General features: G+C 42.7%; 1 protein-coding gene across 1 annotated transcript in view; it reads right to left on the reverse strand.

The window, feature by feature from the left end:
* The window catches only part of LOC130106615 (solute carrier family 26 member 6-like), a 57,612-nt gene that overhangs the window by 28,411 nt on the left and 12,546 nt on the right, over positions 1-16,655 (reverse strand). Inside the window, exons 8-14 of the mRNA XM_056272793.1 lie at positions 16,096-16,178; positions 15,456-15,603; positions 14,671-14,784; positions 12,186-12,263; positions 11,924-12,019; positions 10,401-10,507; positions 5,144-5,213 (exon numbers count right to left, since the gene is read on the reverse strand). Coding sequence (XP_056128768.1) covers positions 5,144-5,213; positions 10,401-10,507; positions 11,924-12,019; positions 12,186-12,263; positions 14,671-14,784; positions 15,456-15,603; positions 16,096-16,178 — 696 coding nt within the window. The remainder of the gene's footprint in view (positions 1-5,143; positions 5,214-10,400; positions 10,508-11,923; positions 12,020-12,185; positions 12,264-14,670; positions 14,785-15,455; positions 15,604-16,095; positions 16,179-16,655) is intronic.

Consider the following 16,655-nt stretch of genomic DNA (forward strand, 5'->3'; position numbering starts at 1 on the left):
CCTGAGGTAGATGGACATGATAGAGCGTACCTGTACACGTACAATGTACAGTACAGTATATACAAAATTGTTGGATTTATTTGACAATGTTAAGTGTTCATTTGAATGACAGCCCGCGGAAAGAAACTGTTTTCATATCTGGCTGTTTTGGTGTACAGTGCTCTGTAGCACCTACCAGAGGGGAGGAGTTGGAACAGGTTTTGACCAGGGTGTGAGTGATGTTGCCTGCCCGTTTCCTGACTCTGGAGATGCATAAATACTGAATGGAGGGCAGGTTGGCACCAATGATTTTCTCTGCAGACTTAACCGTTGTAGACCGTTGTAGTCTCTTCCTGTCCTGTTTGGTGGTTGATCCAAACCAGACAGTGATGGATGTGCAGAGGACAGACTGGATTATTGCAGTGTAGAACTGAATCAGCAGTTCCTGAGGCAGGGTGAACTTTCCGAGCTGGCGGAGAAAGTACATCCTCTGTTGAGCCTTTTTGATGATTGTGTCTATGTTGGATGCCCCCCTTAGATCCTGGGAGATTGTGGAACTGAAAAATCTGTAGATTTTGACTCCAGACACTGTGCTGTTGAGTATGGTGGGAGGGGGGACAGAGTTGGGGGGGGCACCTCTTGAAGTCCACTGTCATCGCCACAGTTTTGAGCGTGTTCAGCTCCAGGTTGTTATGGCCACACCAGAGGGCCAGCTGTTCAACCTCCCATCTATATGCAGACTCGTCACTATCCTGGATAAGGCCAATAATGGTTGTGCTGTCTGAAAACTTCAGGAGTTTAACAGATGGGTCTCCTGAGGTGCAGTCATTTGTGTAGAGGGAGAAGAGTAGAGGGGAGAGCACACATCCCTGGGGGGCACCAGTGTTTGTTGTCCGGGTGCTGAATGTGATTTTCCCCAGCTGCACCTGCTGCCTCCTGTCTGCCAGGAAGTTTTTAATTCGCTGGCAGATGGGAGTTGGCGCAGTGAGCCTGGAGAGTTTGGAGTGGAGGATATCTGGGACAATTGTGTTGAACACTGAGCTGAAGTCCACAGACAAGACCATTGCATATGTCCCTGGGGAGTCGAGGTGTTGGAAAATGTAGTACAATCCCACGTTGACTGTATCCTCCACTGACCTGTTTGCTCGGTAGGCAAACTGCAGGGAGTTGAGCAGGGGGCCTGTGATTTCCTTCAGGTGGGCCAACCCCAGTCTCTCAAAGAATTTCATGACCACAGATGTTAGGGCAACGGGCCTGTAGTCATTTAATCATGTGATACAGTGTTTCCTGGTCACAGGGATGCTAGTAGAGCTCTTGAAGCGGGAGGGGACTTCACACAGCTCCAGTGATCTTTTGAAGATCTGTGTGAAAATGGGGGCCAGCTGGTTAGCACAGACTTTGAGACAGGAGGGTGACATGCCATCCAGGCCCAGTGCCTTCCTGGTCTTCTGTCTCTGGAAGAGCTGGCGCATGTCCTCAGCACAGATCCTGAGTGCGGGTTGGGGGTCAATAGGCAGGGGAGAGGAGAGGAGCTGGCAGGGGATGCAGTTGGTTGTGTGTTGTGGCCAGAGAGGGTGAGGGGTGTGAAAGTGCACTTATCAAACCTGCAGTAAAACCCATTTAGATTGTCAGCCAGTCAATTGTTCCCTGCAGTGTATGGGGATGGTCTCCTGTAGTTGGTAATGTCTTTCAAGCCTCTCCTGATGCTGGGTCGTTGGCAGAAAACCTGTTTTTCAACTTTTCAGAGTAGGACCTTTTTGTCACTCTGATCTTCTTTGTGAGTGTGTTTCTGACTTGGTTGTACCCGATCCTATCTCCACCCCTGTAGGCTTCCTCTTTGGCCTGACGAAGCTGCCCAAGTTTGGCTGTGAACCAAGGCTTATTGTTGTTGAAGGTACAGAGAGTTTTGGTGGGCACACACATGTCCTCACAAAAGCTGATGTAAGATATCACAGTGTCAGTAAGTTCGTCCAGGTCTGTAGATCAGCGACGTGCGGTGAGGTTCGTGGCTGGTTTAGGCACTGACTTTTTCAGAGTCAGATTTACAAATATATGAACCCAATATAGTAGCTTCAACTCACCATTCATTTGGCAGTTTGCACATTGACTACTGCTTGTGTTTCATATCTCATCAGCATTCTTTACACACACATAATTAAGGTACATATTTGGACAAGGAGCGGCTCAGAGAAAGAGCGCATTTGCTCTGCACCGTGCGTTTCCTAATTTGCTATCGTAATTCCACAATTACTATTACTATTACTATTTTTTATATCGTGTAGTTTTTATCTGTTGTTGCTTTTTGTATTTGTTTATCTTTGTACAGTTATATATTTCTCAGCAAAAGCATGTAATAGTTCTACATAGTTGCCACGATTAGAAGAGCTTGTACTCTCATCGTTACCACGAAATGCCAATTCCTGTTTGGCTAGGAAGCAGGTTGCATTAATGAGGTCTTTTAAAATCTCTCGGTTTTCCTTTACCTTAGCATTGTGGACGGAAATATTTAGTCTCCGTTTTTCATCCAAAGCCAAATCTATTCTTGAAGATCCAAAAGTTTTCAAAGCAATTTGGCTTTGAATATGAGTAGTTGATCTTTCATGTTTGCTGAGGCTTTTTGGTAGATTTTTCAAGTCACAAAATCCTGTGTTCGTCCAGATATTATCGCATGTTTAGAACAAAAGACAGGGAAAGCAGAAAAGGCGGTTTCTTGTAGCACAGCCACACAGCCAGTCTTTTCAGGTGCACCACCACTCCGTTTGAAAAGAGCGAGTTATCTTCTGTCCCGTTGTTTGAAGCAAACCTTTTAGCTGCTCAGGCGGCATTGGTCCTCCATCATCTATCACTTCGCTTTTTGATAGAAATTCCAGTTTTGAGAAACTTTTGAGCTTGGAAGAGAATCTACCATTTTTGCAATCAGAATTTTTTTTCAAAATAAACGAACTGCTGTAGTGAACTTGACTCTGCGTTAAAGAAGAGCAACAGCAGAAGAAGAAAGCATCCTGTAAACCCGTGGGCTCACGCGTACGCCCCCTTCAGTGAGGCAGAGGTACTGGCTGCCTCATCTCATGCTTTTTCAGTGCGGTTTTATGTAAGATCAGCAAGACTAAATATGTTATACACATACATGACATATATTAACTATTTTAAGGAAAGTGAGGACATATAATAAAAGTGTCTACAAACATTACATTGGTGACAAACAGTGAGAAAGCAAAAGGCATGCGCTCAACCCAGTTTGTGAGGGATTGCGCAATCCGAGGTGAGGCTCCACTCCTCGCTGCCTCAACTCGAGTATCTCCCCTCTAATTGAATAGGAAATATGCAAATTCGGCGATTTTGATAATAAAAATGATTTAAATTATTGGAATTGTACATGAATTACATTTATAGCACAGATCAGTAGACAAATATTAATATTTATTTTATTTTATCATCATTTGTTTTTTCTTTTCATGATGAAAGGTGAGGCTCTGCCTCCCCTGCCTCCCCTGACCGCACGTCCCTGCTGTAGATGCAACCTCAAAAACACTCCAATCAGTGCAGTCAAGGCAGGCCTGGAGCTCCAGTTTTGACTCACTGGTCCATTTCCTTACATTTTTAACCACAGGTTTTGCAGATTTTAGTTTCTGCCTGTAGGTTGGGATAAGATGAATCCCAGGGACAGAGCGATAGGCGTTCTTTAATGTTGTGTAGCAATGATCCAGTGTCTTTGTCTCTGGTGGGACATTTAACATGCTGTCTGTATTTTGGCAGTTCATGGCTGAGGTTTACTCTGTTAAAATCCCCAAGGATAATGAGAAGGGAGTCTGGATATTTACGCTCCATGTTTGTAATTTGACGGATGGATTGGTGCAGCATCAGCAGTAATGCGGACATTGTACCAGACCGTTGTGGCGAAGAAGGAGCTGAGCTAGGAGGCAAAGCTCTCAATTTACCAGTCAATCTTCGTTCCAATCCTCACCTATGGTCATGAGCTTTCGGTAGTGACCAAAAGGGTGAGATCGCAGATACAAGCGGTTGAAATGAGTTTCCTCCATAGGGTGCCTGGGCTCAGCCATAGAGATAGGATGAGGAGCTCGGACATCTGGAGGGAGCTCGGAGTACAGCCGCTGCTCCTTCGCATCAAAAGGAGCCAGTTGAGATGGTTCAGGCATCTGATTAGGATGCCTCCTGGGCGCCTTCCTTCAGAGGTTTACCCGGCACAGCTAACCGGGGGGAGACCCCGGGGGAGACCCAGAACTCACTGGAGGGACTACATGTCCAATCTGGCCTGGGAATGCCTTGGGATCCCCCAGGAGGAGCTGGAAGGAGTCGCTGGGGAGAGGGACGTCTGGAGTGCCCTACTTAGCTTGCTGCCACCGCGATCTGATCCCGGAAAAGTGGCTGAAGATGAGATGAGTTTGTAATTTGATCAGCCAGGTTTTTTAATGCCCCTGTAACACAAGCCTGGGGTAGGCTATAGACACCAACCACATTAAATGATGAAAATTCCCACGGTGAATAAAATGGCTTAAAGTCAATGAAAAAGGTCTCTAAGTGAAACGTGCGTGATTTCTTCAACACTGTGACATCCGTACACCAACTTTCGTTTATGTAGCAGCATATGCTGCCACCACATTTTTTCCCACTAGCCCTGTTCCGCGGTCCACTGAAAGGAGTTCGAACTGTGGCAGATGAAGTCTGGTATATGCTCACTAAGCCAGTTTTCAGTAAGGCACAGGGCAGCAGATGTGGAAAAGTCCAAGTTTTTCCATATACGTACGAGTAGAAGTTCGTTCATCTTGATGGTCAGAGAGCTGACAGTTGCCAGGTGAATTGATGGTAGCGTGGTTCGGAATCCCTGCTGTCACAGTTTAATGAGCTTGCTGGCACTCGCTTACACCGTAAGTGTCTCCATCAGAGTCCACACAGAGCTGCACCAGCCAAAAGCTCAGCAAGACTTTAGTTGAAACGTTCAGTTAAAATCGGTAAAAAAAAGTCTGTTCAGTTTGTCCAGTAGACAGTTGGAGGCTTAAAATTTCTTACCTGCTGTATGTGATCAGTGAGTGGGTGCTGGAAACTAAACAAATAAACAAAAACAGAAAAAGTACAAGAGAGCACAGAACCAAGGCTACCATGGCACCATGTGAGTGTAGAAATGTGTGGAATGAAGTGTAGATACCTGATTGTATTCCTCCACTGGTCTGTAGATGTCTGTGTCTGGGATCTGCCCCAGGAGGGAGTATTTGGGCCTGGAACACACACACACACACACACACACACACACACACACACACACACACATTAAAACAAGAAAAATACTCAAGATCCATAATCATATTCATTCTAAGAGAATTTACGGTCAAACTTCTCTGAGAAGACCTGGCTTCCGGCTTCCAATCTTGTGAGATTCGGCTTTGTTAGATCAATAAATGCTGTATATTCTCTTACTCTCTCTTCTCCTCTATATTCTGCTCTAACCTCTTCATTTGTCCCACTGATTTCTAGTACTATTTTCTGTGCTTAGTCCACTTATCGGGTGATTCGCTAGTATTCTTTCTCAAACAGCTCTTGTGTTAGTGGGCAGCCTTTCATTCCTACTCTGTTCACTAGCTTTGAGTTTAGCATAGTTTAGCAGTTAGCGCTATTGCATTTACAGTCAAAGCAACTTCGTTAAAACAATGGTGTGTGGGGACTGTTCCACAGTTACAGACAGGTTGTCTCTACTAGAAAGACATGTCCATGAGTTAGAACAGCTTCTTTTGGCTAGGATTACATTAGATGTGATGGGCACTCCAGATCGTCCCGGGCCTGAGAGCAGACCTATTATTGTTAGCCCTAGCTTAGCCTCATTGGCAGATGTGGTGGAGTTTATCTCTGTTTGCCTGTGTGAGAGGGCTCGCAAGAGCAAGCCACCGGTCATGTGACCTGGTCTGCAGTCACCTCTCCCTACTGCAAACCGGTTTTTGCCCCTCACCAGCCCTGTTGGCAGTCCTACTGGTCAGCATACCTCTCCTGCTCCTGCCAACAGGGTAAAGCAACACACACTAGTGACAGGAGACTCCATTACCAGCCATGTCAGATTAGCTTTGCCAGCCTTGGATCACTGTTTACCTGGGGCCAGAGTCTCTGACATAAAGGATAATGCTGGCATCATGGAGGGAGACTCAGGGAACCCAGGCACAAAGCACCACTACTTTCAGCAACATTGTTATTCATGTCGACACCAATAATGCTATGATGAAGTAATCAGAGATCACAGAGGCTAACTTAGTCAGGATGCTTGAGTTGGCCAGAAAGATGTGTCATCATCAATTAATTGTCTCTGGTCGCTTACCTGTGACGGGTAGTGGTGAGATATACAGTAGGCTCACCTCAATGAACCGCTGGCTGGCCCATTACTGTAATGAGCAGGGATTCGGTTTTGTTGATAACTGGCCTTCTATCTGTGGCTGACCTTACCTGCTGAAAGCGGACGGCATTCACCCTACTGGGGACGGCACCGCCCTTTTTTCTAGCAATATTAGATAGCTGTCTACATTTAGTTTGACACTAGGGACTTATCATTCAGCAGGTCACATGTGATTAGAGAGTCTTCTAGGTTTAAACCTAGTGCAGATGTGGAGTCAATTAGTTTATTTAATATGTCTAGTCAGGGAATTTCTCATAATGTAGATTATCCAACTGACAGCTTGGTCTATAACATTGAGACCCTCTCCCTTCCCTGCTGTATTGCTCCCAAGCTCTCCTCTCCTAAATGTGTGAATCACAATAATCTACTAATCATTCCTACCATTGGTGGTGGTGAAATGTGCAATGAAGTACCTAATAATCTACAGAATCAAACATCTAATGTTATCAAAAGTGTGACCACACATCGTCCAAAGCTGAGGTCATCAAAATTGTCAACTAATAACGCAAGGTGTCTAATTCCAATTAATATTTCATCTAGCGTTCTGCCTACAACTGATCACTTCAAGATGCTTAAATTCGGTTTCATAAATACCAAATCACTGTCTACCAAAGCCTTACTAATAAATGATCTGATTCTTGAACATAGTTTTGATACGATTGTGTTATGTAAAACGTGGCTGAAACCAAATGTTTTCCTTCACTTAGATGAAGCTTCCTCACCTGGCTATACTTATGCCAATATAGCTTGGGCAAATAAACAAGATGGGGGTATTGCCTTAATATTTAAGTATATTTTCAGTTTAACTTCTAAACTTGAAACTAAATTCTACTCTCTTGAGACTCTTGTTCTAAATCCATCCTCCTCAGCCATGAACAGACTGCTCAGTCCAGACTGTGATACTTTATCGACCGCTTGTACTCACTATTTCTTGAAGATTTTGGATAATTTATCTCTAGTCTTGCAACTCATTCTGATGAGATTCTAATTCTTGGCAATTTCAGTATTTATCTGAATAAGGCTGATGATCCTCTAAGTAAAACCTTTCTGAAGCTTGCTGATACTTTGGAGTTCACTCAGTTTCTTCAAGAGTCAACTGATTGCAGTGGTAACACCTTTGATTTGGTTTTATCTAAAGGGATAGTTGTTTCTGATCTGACTGTCTTACCAACCACATCTGTTGTGTCAGACCATTTTCTCATTAAATTTGAAGTATCATTGGCCTGTCCTGTTATTGGTGGAACAGATGTAATTGCCACTCGCCACATTGGTCCATCCTCTGTAGCTGCATTTGGCCAGCAGCTGCCTGAAGTCTTGGCTCCTTTCACTGTAGAGACTTACTCTGTTGAAAGTCTCACTAATGACATAAATGTGGCCCTCTCTAGTCTCCTCGATTCAGTCGCACCTCTCATTACCACAGCTAGGCGACTAAACAGGCCTACACGCTGGTTTAACAATAACACACATGCTCTTAAGCGGGCCTTCAGGAGACTGGAATGTAATTGGTGAAAATCAAAATTGGACGTTTTTTTTTTAGTTTTTTTTACCTATCTTGACATGAGTGTTTATTGAAATACAAGCATGTTTTAGCCGCTGCAAAAGCAGCATATTTCTCTCACTTAATCAATATTAAAAAGCACAATCCCAGATTTCTCTTTCCATTGCTATGTGGATGTTACTCAGCTGTATGTGCCTATAAGGGCTGATTGGTCTCAAATAACTATTTCACACTTGAAAGTCCAAACCAAGGTCTGAACCAGAGTCTGGTTCTGGTGCTTTCACATCTGTTATTTTATAGTCATTAGTTTCAGGACTTTTGCTTTCATACCAGCGGACCTTGACTTGAACTTTTGGCTCGTTGTTGCCGCCAGGTGCACTCGTTGTTGCCAGGTGCGCTCGCTGTTGCTAGGTGTTACTGTTTGTGTTTGTTTTATCACTTCCTATGATTGATCCGAAAGTCCGAACCTTTGATTTCACATTAGACATTCATGAACCTTGGTCTGAACCGAGACTACCTCCTGAGCTTGGACCAAAGACCGAGTCTTTGATCCCTGTACCCTGGTCCAAGAGGTTTCACACCTGGCAATCTGGTTCGGACTTTTCTGGAAAGTCTGAAAGTCCGGACTAAACAACATAAGTGTAGAGGCCTGATTGGCTGCTGTGTAAAATTGGATGTCACCAAATTTCCTGCTTTTAAATTCGGATAAAACTGAGACGCTGGCTGTTTGCCCTGCTGGACACAGACACCAATTTGATCAAGTAACAGTAACGCTTGATAACGCTGAGATTTTACAAAGTGTGGCAGCCAAAAATGTTTGTGTTACATTTGCCTTTCCTTTGTTAAGCACATTAAAGAAATCACCAAGACTGCCTTTTTTCACTTATGTAACATAGCTAATATCTGGTCTTTCCTATCTATGTCTAACAAGACTCTAATACATGCATTTTTTTCTTTCAGACTTGATTACTGTAATGTTCTGTTTTCAGGTCTGCCCCGTGCTTAAAGTCTTCAGATGGTTAAAATTTCTGCAGCTAGAATCCTAACTAACACTAGAAAATTTGACCATATTACACCAATTCTTTGACTCCCTTCAGTGGCTTCCTATCCACGTTAGATCAGACTTCAAAGTGCTTCTGCTGACTTATAAAATCCTAAATGGGCTTGCCCCATCTTACCTGTCTGATCTCCTTAAACCGTAAGTTCCACCTCGAGCTCACCACTCTCAAAATACAGGACTCCTGTGTGTACCCAAAGTTCAAAAGTAGTCAGCTGGTGGCAGGGCCTTTTCCTAGCGGGCCCCGTTCTTGTGGAATAACCTGCCTGCTGCTGTCAGACAATCAGAGTCTGTTGAGTCCTTTAAATCCAAATGTAAAATTCATCTTTTTGTCTTAACCTACAATAGGTTGCCATTAAAATTAGTACTTCACAACCTGTACTGCATGGCGGGTCGGTTTCTGTCTCAGTGAATTTACCAACCACTGTACTGCTGACAAGATTATAGAGTTTAGATTATTGACTATTTCAACTGTTCTTTTTTCTCTCTTTCTGAATGATGTCTTCTCCTGTCTTTTCACCCGTGTATATGAATAGTGTGATGTGATTCTCCCCGATGTGCACATGTAGTCTGACCTCCTCCCAGATCCCCATGGTGATGGTGGCCATTGCCTGGACACTGCTTGCCATTCTCCTCATCATACTCTTTATATATTTTATAAATCCATATAATTTTGTTATCCTTCTCTCTCTCCAGTGTGTGACTAATATCTGTTCTTGTCTCTTCTTCCATGTATGTGAATGGTATGATGTGAGTCTCCCATATGTGTGCATTTGTAGTCTGTCCTCCTGTCAGGTCTACATGGTGATGGTGGCCACGTGGCTCAGGTCCTAGGCTGTTCCGCTGGCATCTGGACACTGCTTGGTATCCTCCTCATTATATATTTTATAATTCCATTATAATTCTGTTATCCTCTTTCAATGTTGTATTCTGTAAATTGTGTACACATAACATCCTTTGCATGTCTGTCCACCTAGGGAGAGAGATCCCTCCTCTGTTGCTCTCCCCGAGGTTACTTCTTATTTCTTAATCCTTTTTAAGGGTCTTTTTTTTTTTTTTAGGGAATTTTTCCTTACCCAATGCGAGGGTCTAAGGACAGGATGTTGTATTGCTGTAAAGCCCCCCCCCCCCCCCCCGAGGCAAATTTGTGATATTGGGCTATACAAATAATATTGACTTGACTTGAAACCTAATGTTGAACCACACCCACTGTTTAACTCTGGGCTGTAGTGCCAGACCACATCTAACCACAAGTTTAATCACACATTGCTAATACTCACATAATTCTTTTATATGTGTATCTTTGTGTATCTTAGTGTATGTGTGAGTGCAAGTCTGTGTGCCTTTATCGGTCTGTGTTGACATTTCTTTGTGTGTGTCTCTAGAAGTGTGTGTGTGTGTGTGTGTGTGTGTGTGTGTGTGTGTGTGTGTGTGTGTGTGTTTGCACCCTAGAGCACTATTAGTGTTCTTACAGCTGTGTCCTGAAGATGACGGTGAGCATTGCGAAGCCGATGGAAGCTGCAAGCCCCATATCAGGGTTAAACAGCACGGTCAGAATGAAAGTAGCCACCCACACCACCTACAGAGAGAGAGAGAGAGAGAGAGAGAGGGAGAGAGAGAGAGAGAGAGAGAGAGACAGATGGGGAGAGAGAAATAGAAAGACAGGGATTAAGGGAAGAGAGATAACCAGAGGAAGAGAGATAAAGAGCAGATGAAAAAGTAAGAAAGAAAGATAGAAAGAAAGATAGAAAGAAATAGAGAAAGAAAGGTCAGAATATTTAGAAAAGGGAAGAGAGGGAGAGTAGGGAGATAAATGAAACAGACAGGCAGGCAGTCAGTCAGTCAGTCAGAAACAAGAAATTGAAACCAGAAAGACAAATGATGGAGAGATGTGACAGAGGAGAATGATAGGAGAGGTGACAGGAAATATGAATATGAATAATATGAATATGAATAGCAGGAAAAAAAGAATAATGAATGGTGATGGACGATGGCCATTGATGATGGGTGATGACAGATGATGAGGAATGATAATGGAAAATTACTGAGTTGGTAGCAGCCTGTTACCAAAATGTCATTAACTGTCATTTTCTTTTTCTGAACAATGCTTTGTCTTTCTCCTTTTCCACCAGTAAACAATACACTTTCTTTCTATCTATCTATCTATCTATCTATCTATCTATCTATCTATCTATCTATCTATCTATCTATCTATCTATCTATCTATCTATCTATCTATCTATCTATCTATCTATCTATCTATCTATCTATCTATCTATCTATCTATCTATCTATCTATCTATCTATCTATCTAGAGGAAGAGAGATAAAGAGCAGATGAAAAAGTAAGAAAGAAAGATAGAAAGAAAGATAGAAAGAAATAGAGAAAGAAAGGTCAGAATATTTAGAAAAGGGAAGAGAGGGAGAGTAGGGAGATAAATGAAACAGACAGGCAGGCAGTCAGTCAGTCAGTCAGAAACAAGAAATTGAAACCAGAAAGACAAATGATGGAGAGATGTGACAGAGGAGAATGATAGGAGAGGTGACAGGAAATATGAATATGAATAATATGAATATGAATAGCAGGAAAAAAAGAATAATGAATGGTGATGGACGATGGCCATTGATGATGGGTGATGACAGATGATGAGGAATGATAATGGAAAATTACTGAGTTGGTAGCAGCCTGTTACCAAAATGTCATTAACTGTCATTTTCTTTTTCTGAACAATGCTTTGTCTTTCTCCTTTTCCACCAGTAAACAATACACTTTCTTTCTATCTATCTATCTATCTATCTATCTATCTATCTATCTATCTATCTATCTATCTATCTATCTATCTATCTATCTATCTATCTATCTATCTATCTATCTATCTATCTATCTATCTATCTATCTATCTATCTATCTATCTATCTATCTATCTATCTATCTATCTATCTATCTATCTATCTATCTATCTATCTATCTATCGCGTCTTTTCCAGTACACTCACCATGTCAACTCTGTTGCTCCTCCAGAGTGCAGGGATGTCCATGAATTGTTTCATCATTCCATGCAGATTCACATAAATGATGGCAGCCAACATTGCCTGCAAGAAGAGGGAGATAAAGTTTTCCTCAGAAACCTTTTCAAGCAGATTTAAAATTCAGATGAATTAAAGCACTTCTCAAAGGATAGTAAGCACAAGCACACATGCACATATGTATGCACGCACGCACGTGCACCCCCCCCCCCCACACACACACACACACTACCTTGGGCAAGTCTTCAAAGAGAGCACCAATCCAGAGTGTGATGAAAAGAATGACTATGGCCGATAGAGCTCCAGCCACCTGGAAAGAGAGAGTGATAGAGAGAGGATGATAGAGAGTTAGGTAGACAGAAGAAAGATGGAGAGACAGAGACAGAGACAGAGACAGAGAGACAGACAGACAGACAGAGAGAGCGAGAGAGAGAGAGGGAGAGAGTGTGTGTGTGTGAGAGAGAGAGAGAGAGACAGACAGACAGACAGATAGATATGGTATAATGGGAGAAAAGACAGTGAGAGACAAAAATTGAAACAGGGAGAGAGCAAGAAAGAGAGAGAGAGAAATATAGAGGGAAAGATGAAACACAAGACAAAAAGTTTAGAATGAGAGAGTAAAAAGGAAGTTTAAAATCAAGCACCATCAGATAAAGCTTTCTCTATCCTTTCCTCCTCCCCACGTTGTCTCCCTTTAATCATGTCTTTTTATCCCCTCCCCTCCTTTTGCCTCCTCTCTCCATCACTTGCCCCCATTCTTTCCTTACCTCTCTCCTTTCTATGTCTGCTCTACTCTCATCACCATAACGCCCAATGGATTCACTTTCTCCTCACCTCTCTTCCCTCCTCCTTCTTCTCTCAGACTCCTCACCTCTCCCATCCTTATTCTAGATGACAGGCTTTGAGCGATAAATACCAATGTGATACTAAATAAGTTCAGCCTTGATAACTGATATAGTGTTTGTTTAGGTGGAGATGATGGTGATGTGGGTTTAAATCGATTCCATAAGTGTTTTTTTTTTTTACAATAATGCATTTAATTTATGGGCACCTTTCAGAGCACTCAAGGACACCTTACAAAACACAGTTAAAAACAAGTAACACTGTGTAAGACATCATAAACTCAAACAAAGCAGTGGTATACAATAAGTTAATATAACAGATTGGTATAAAATCATAATTTGTGCAAAACTCAACTTGGGTGTAACCGTATAAATCAAGATCTAACTGAATATGCCAGTTTGAAAAGGTGCATTTTGAGATGGGATTTGAAGGTGGAAAGAAGAGTAAATATTGAGAATGTATTGTGGGAGAGAGTTCCAGAGGCAGGGGGCGGAACAGCTGAAGGCTCTAGACCCCATGGTAGTAGTCAAACAGGCAGATGGTGTTGTGAGTTGGATGGCAGAAGAGGATCTGAGGGTACGGGAGGGTATGTGGATATGAAGGAGTTCAGAAAAATATGAAGGTGCTGGGTTATTAAGGGCCTTAAAGGAGAGAGGCATAATCTTAAACTTGACATGGTATTTAACAGGGAGCCAATGAAGTTGCTGAAGAACAGGAGTGATATGATCAGTAGAAGGACTTCTTGTAATGATACGGGCAGCTGAAATCTGGATCAATTGAAGTTTATGAAGGCATGTGGGAGGAAGACCAAAGAGGATAGAATTGCAATAGCCAATACGGGATGTAATCAGGGTGTGGGTGAGAATGGCAGTGCTGTCAGGTGTAAGCAACGGGTGAAGACAAATAACATTTCATAGGTTGAAGTATGCAGACTGAGTAACATTGCTGTGTACTTCAAAAGATAATGTGCTGTCCAAGATGACATACAGACTCTTAACCTGATTGGAAGGAGGAACTGTTGAATTGTCAACAGAGAAAAACTATCAGGTTTAGCCAAAGTAGTTTTAGTACCTATGAGTAGAACCTCAGCTTTATCACTATTAAGTCTGAGGAAGTTGTATGAGAACGTGGATTTAATTTTTAGTAAGCAGTTGGAAAGGGATGTGGGCAGAAGAGCTGAAGTAGGCTTGGTGGATAGATAGAGCTGGGTGTCATCTGTGTAGCAGTGAAATTGAATGTCAAATTTCCTGAAGCTGTTGCCAAGAGGTAAAAGGTAATTAATAAATAGGAGGGGGTCCAAAACAGGGCCCTGGGGAACACCGGTAGTAACAGCAAAGGATTGTAATCTCAAATTTTTAAGTTGGACAAACTGAGTGCAGCCAGAGAGATATGATCTAAACCAAGCATGAGAGGTGCTAGTGATTCCAATGAAAACTAATCTCTCTAGGATGTTATGTGAGATGGTATCAAAGGCTGCACTCAGATCAAGAAGGACAAGTATGGTTAAGAGCCCAGAGTCAGCTGCCATCAACAGATCATTACTGATTTTCACCAATGGCTGTCTCCATACTGTGAAAGGCGCAAAAACCAGACTGAAATTGTAAGATCAAGTATGACATATACTTTTTGGAAAAAGGCAAAACTCCACACTTTTGGTACAGTGATTGTTTTAATGGCATTAAATGACAATAAAATACAGTATTAATCTAAGATAGCTGAATGCCATTTTGATCTGACATAATACTATATCTTAAGAACCTTTTTTTTCATGAACATATGCATTTACTTAGTGAACCTTGTTCTTTGCTTAGTGAGACAGCTTGCCAGAATGGGCCACATTAATAAAAGAGCAGATATCAAATTCTCACACCAACCTGTGTCTTCCCTCCTGTGCTCTCCTGAACCATAGTACGAGACATGGAGCAGCTGACAGCGAAACACTGGAACACCCCTCCAATGGAGTTACTCAGACCCAGCGCTATAAGTTCCTGAACAGGGAACAAACCATTCAGGATCAGAAGACAGGGGTATTCGACCTATAGGTCACAACGGTAACCAAAACAAACTGTCCATCCATGCCAATATCTTTTTATCTAAGAAACACCCTCTGTCCTTCCATCCAACCATCCAACCATCCATCCATTTATCCATCCATCCATCCATCCATCCATTATCTTTCTGGCTCACTGTCCTTTCCTCGCTCCTCTTCTCTTATTAGTATCTATTCATTTAATTTCTCCTGATGGTATTTCTTAAGTGATGACAGTACCATACCACTCCCCGGGCACTGCACAGCAGCTGCCCACTGCTCCTAGCTACAGAGCTAGGATGGGTTAAATACAGAGAATGATTTCCCTACGGGGATCAATAAAGTATCTCAATCCTCAGTAGCCACCTGCATATCCAGCTAACCATGGTTCAATTAAGCCATACTATTTTGATCTATCTGTTACAACATTACTGTGGATTATGTGTCCAGACTGGGAGCAGCACAGCTCCAGCCTCAGAACAGCTCCACCTGGAGTAATTGGAGTAAAGTGCCCTGCCCTGAGGCACAGTGGCACACCGGTGATATCAGCGATCCTGATACTAACAAAGCCTCTGGTTACTGACTCACTTCCCTTACCACAAGGTTATCAGCTACTCCTCTCACCCATACCTGGTTGCTGTCCACCTTGTATCCATATTTGAGGGCAAAGATTCGCCCCAGGGAGATAGCAATCCCATAGCCAACCACGGAGAGCGCGAAGGCGTCTCCGATCACCTGGCCAAACAGAGCGGTTTTTGGGAAAACAGGTGGCTGGAGACTAGTGGGGGGAAAGAGGGCAAGAAAAAAAACAGTAGGAAACAGAGAGGGAAAGAGAAAAACAGGAAGACAGAGAGAAAGAAACCAAAAGAGAGAAAGATAAGAAAGGACAAAGAAAAGGGAAATGAGAAAAGGAGAGAAGTATATGACATCTTCTGTGTTAAAGACAACAGGGAACAACCTAAAATCACCGCATGGGACCAATCAGAATAGAAATACACATGTTTTACAAATACTTTTACAGACTGTTGAGATCTGATTGGCTCCTGTGACACTGTAACAGTGTCAGGTTGTTTGGTTGAGCATTGTTGTGTGTACTTTCACAACATGCTGTGAAATAGTGTGTACTGTATGTTTCTGTGATTGTGTGTGTATGAATCTGTACTGGATGTTTCCGTGATTGTGTGTATATGAATGTGTCCGCTTGCATGTGTGTTCATGAATGTGTGTGAATGTGCTACTGTGTGTGTTTGACATCATTATTGTTTCTCACCCTGAGGGAATCAGTCCTACCACATCCACTCCATACTTCTCCTCTAGGTTTACCTGCCAGGAGATGATTGTAGCGATAATGATCTGAAGGTAGAGAGACAGAGAGAGAGAAAGAAGGAGAGAGGGAGATTAATAGCATGCTCTACGATACTGACATTATTATTCACACAGGAGATGAGTGAGACGAGAGTGATTAATGTCACCAGGGAAACGACGCATGTTGTGAAATTTGCCTTTAACTAAAGCCTTTCTCTCTCCTTTCTCCTTATTCCACCTTTCCTTCACACCTCTCTCTTTATTCATATTCTCCTCTATTCTGTTTTCCTTGCCACGTGTGTGTGTGTGTGTGTGTGTGTGTGTGTGTGTGTGTGTGTGCCATGTTATATATAGTCTATCTTCTCTGTGAGAGAGCTTTGATTTGTATTTGTGTGTCTATGAATACATGTATCTTCATGTGTCTGCAAGTAGCTTTGTGTGTTTGAGTGTTTTGCATGTGTGTGTGTGTGTGTGTGTGCGTGCGTGCGTGCACGCGCGTGCGCTTGTGCATGTGCATGTGTCTTC

The sequence above is a fragment of the Lampris incognitus genome, chromosome 2, assembly GCF_029633865.1.
Source record: "Lampris incognitus isolate fLamInc1 chromosome 2, fLamInc1.hap2, whole genome shotgun sequence".
NCBI classification, from domain to species: Eukaryota; Metazoa; Chordata; class Actinopteri; order Lampriformes; family Lampridae; genus Lampris; species Lampris incognitus.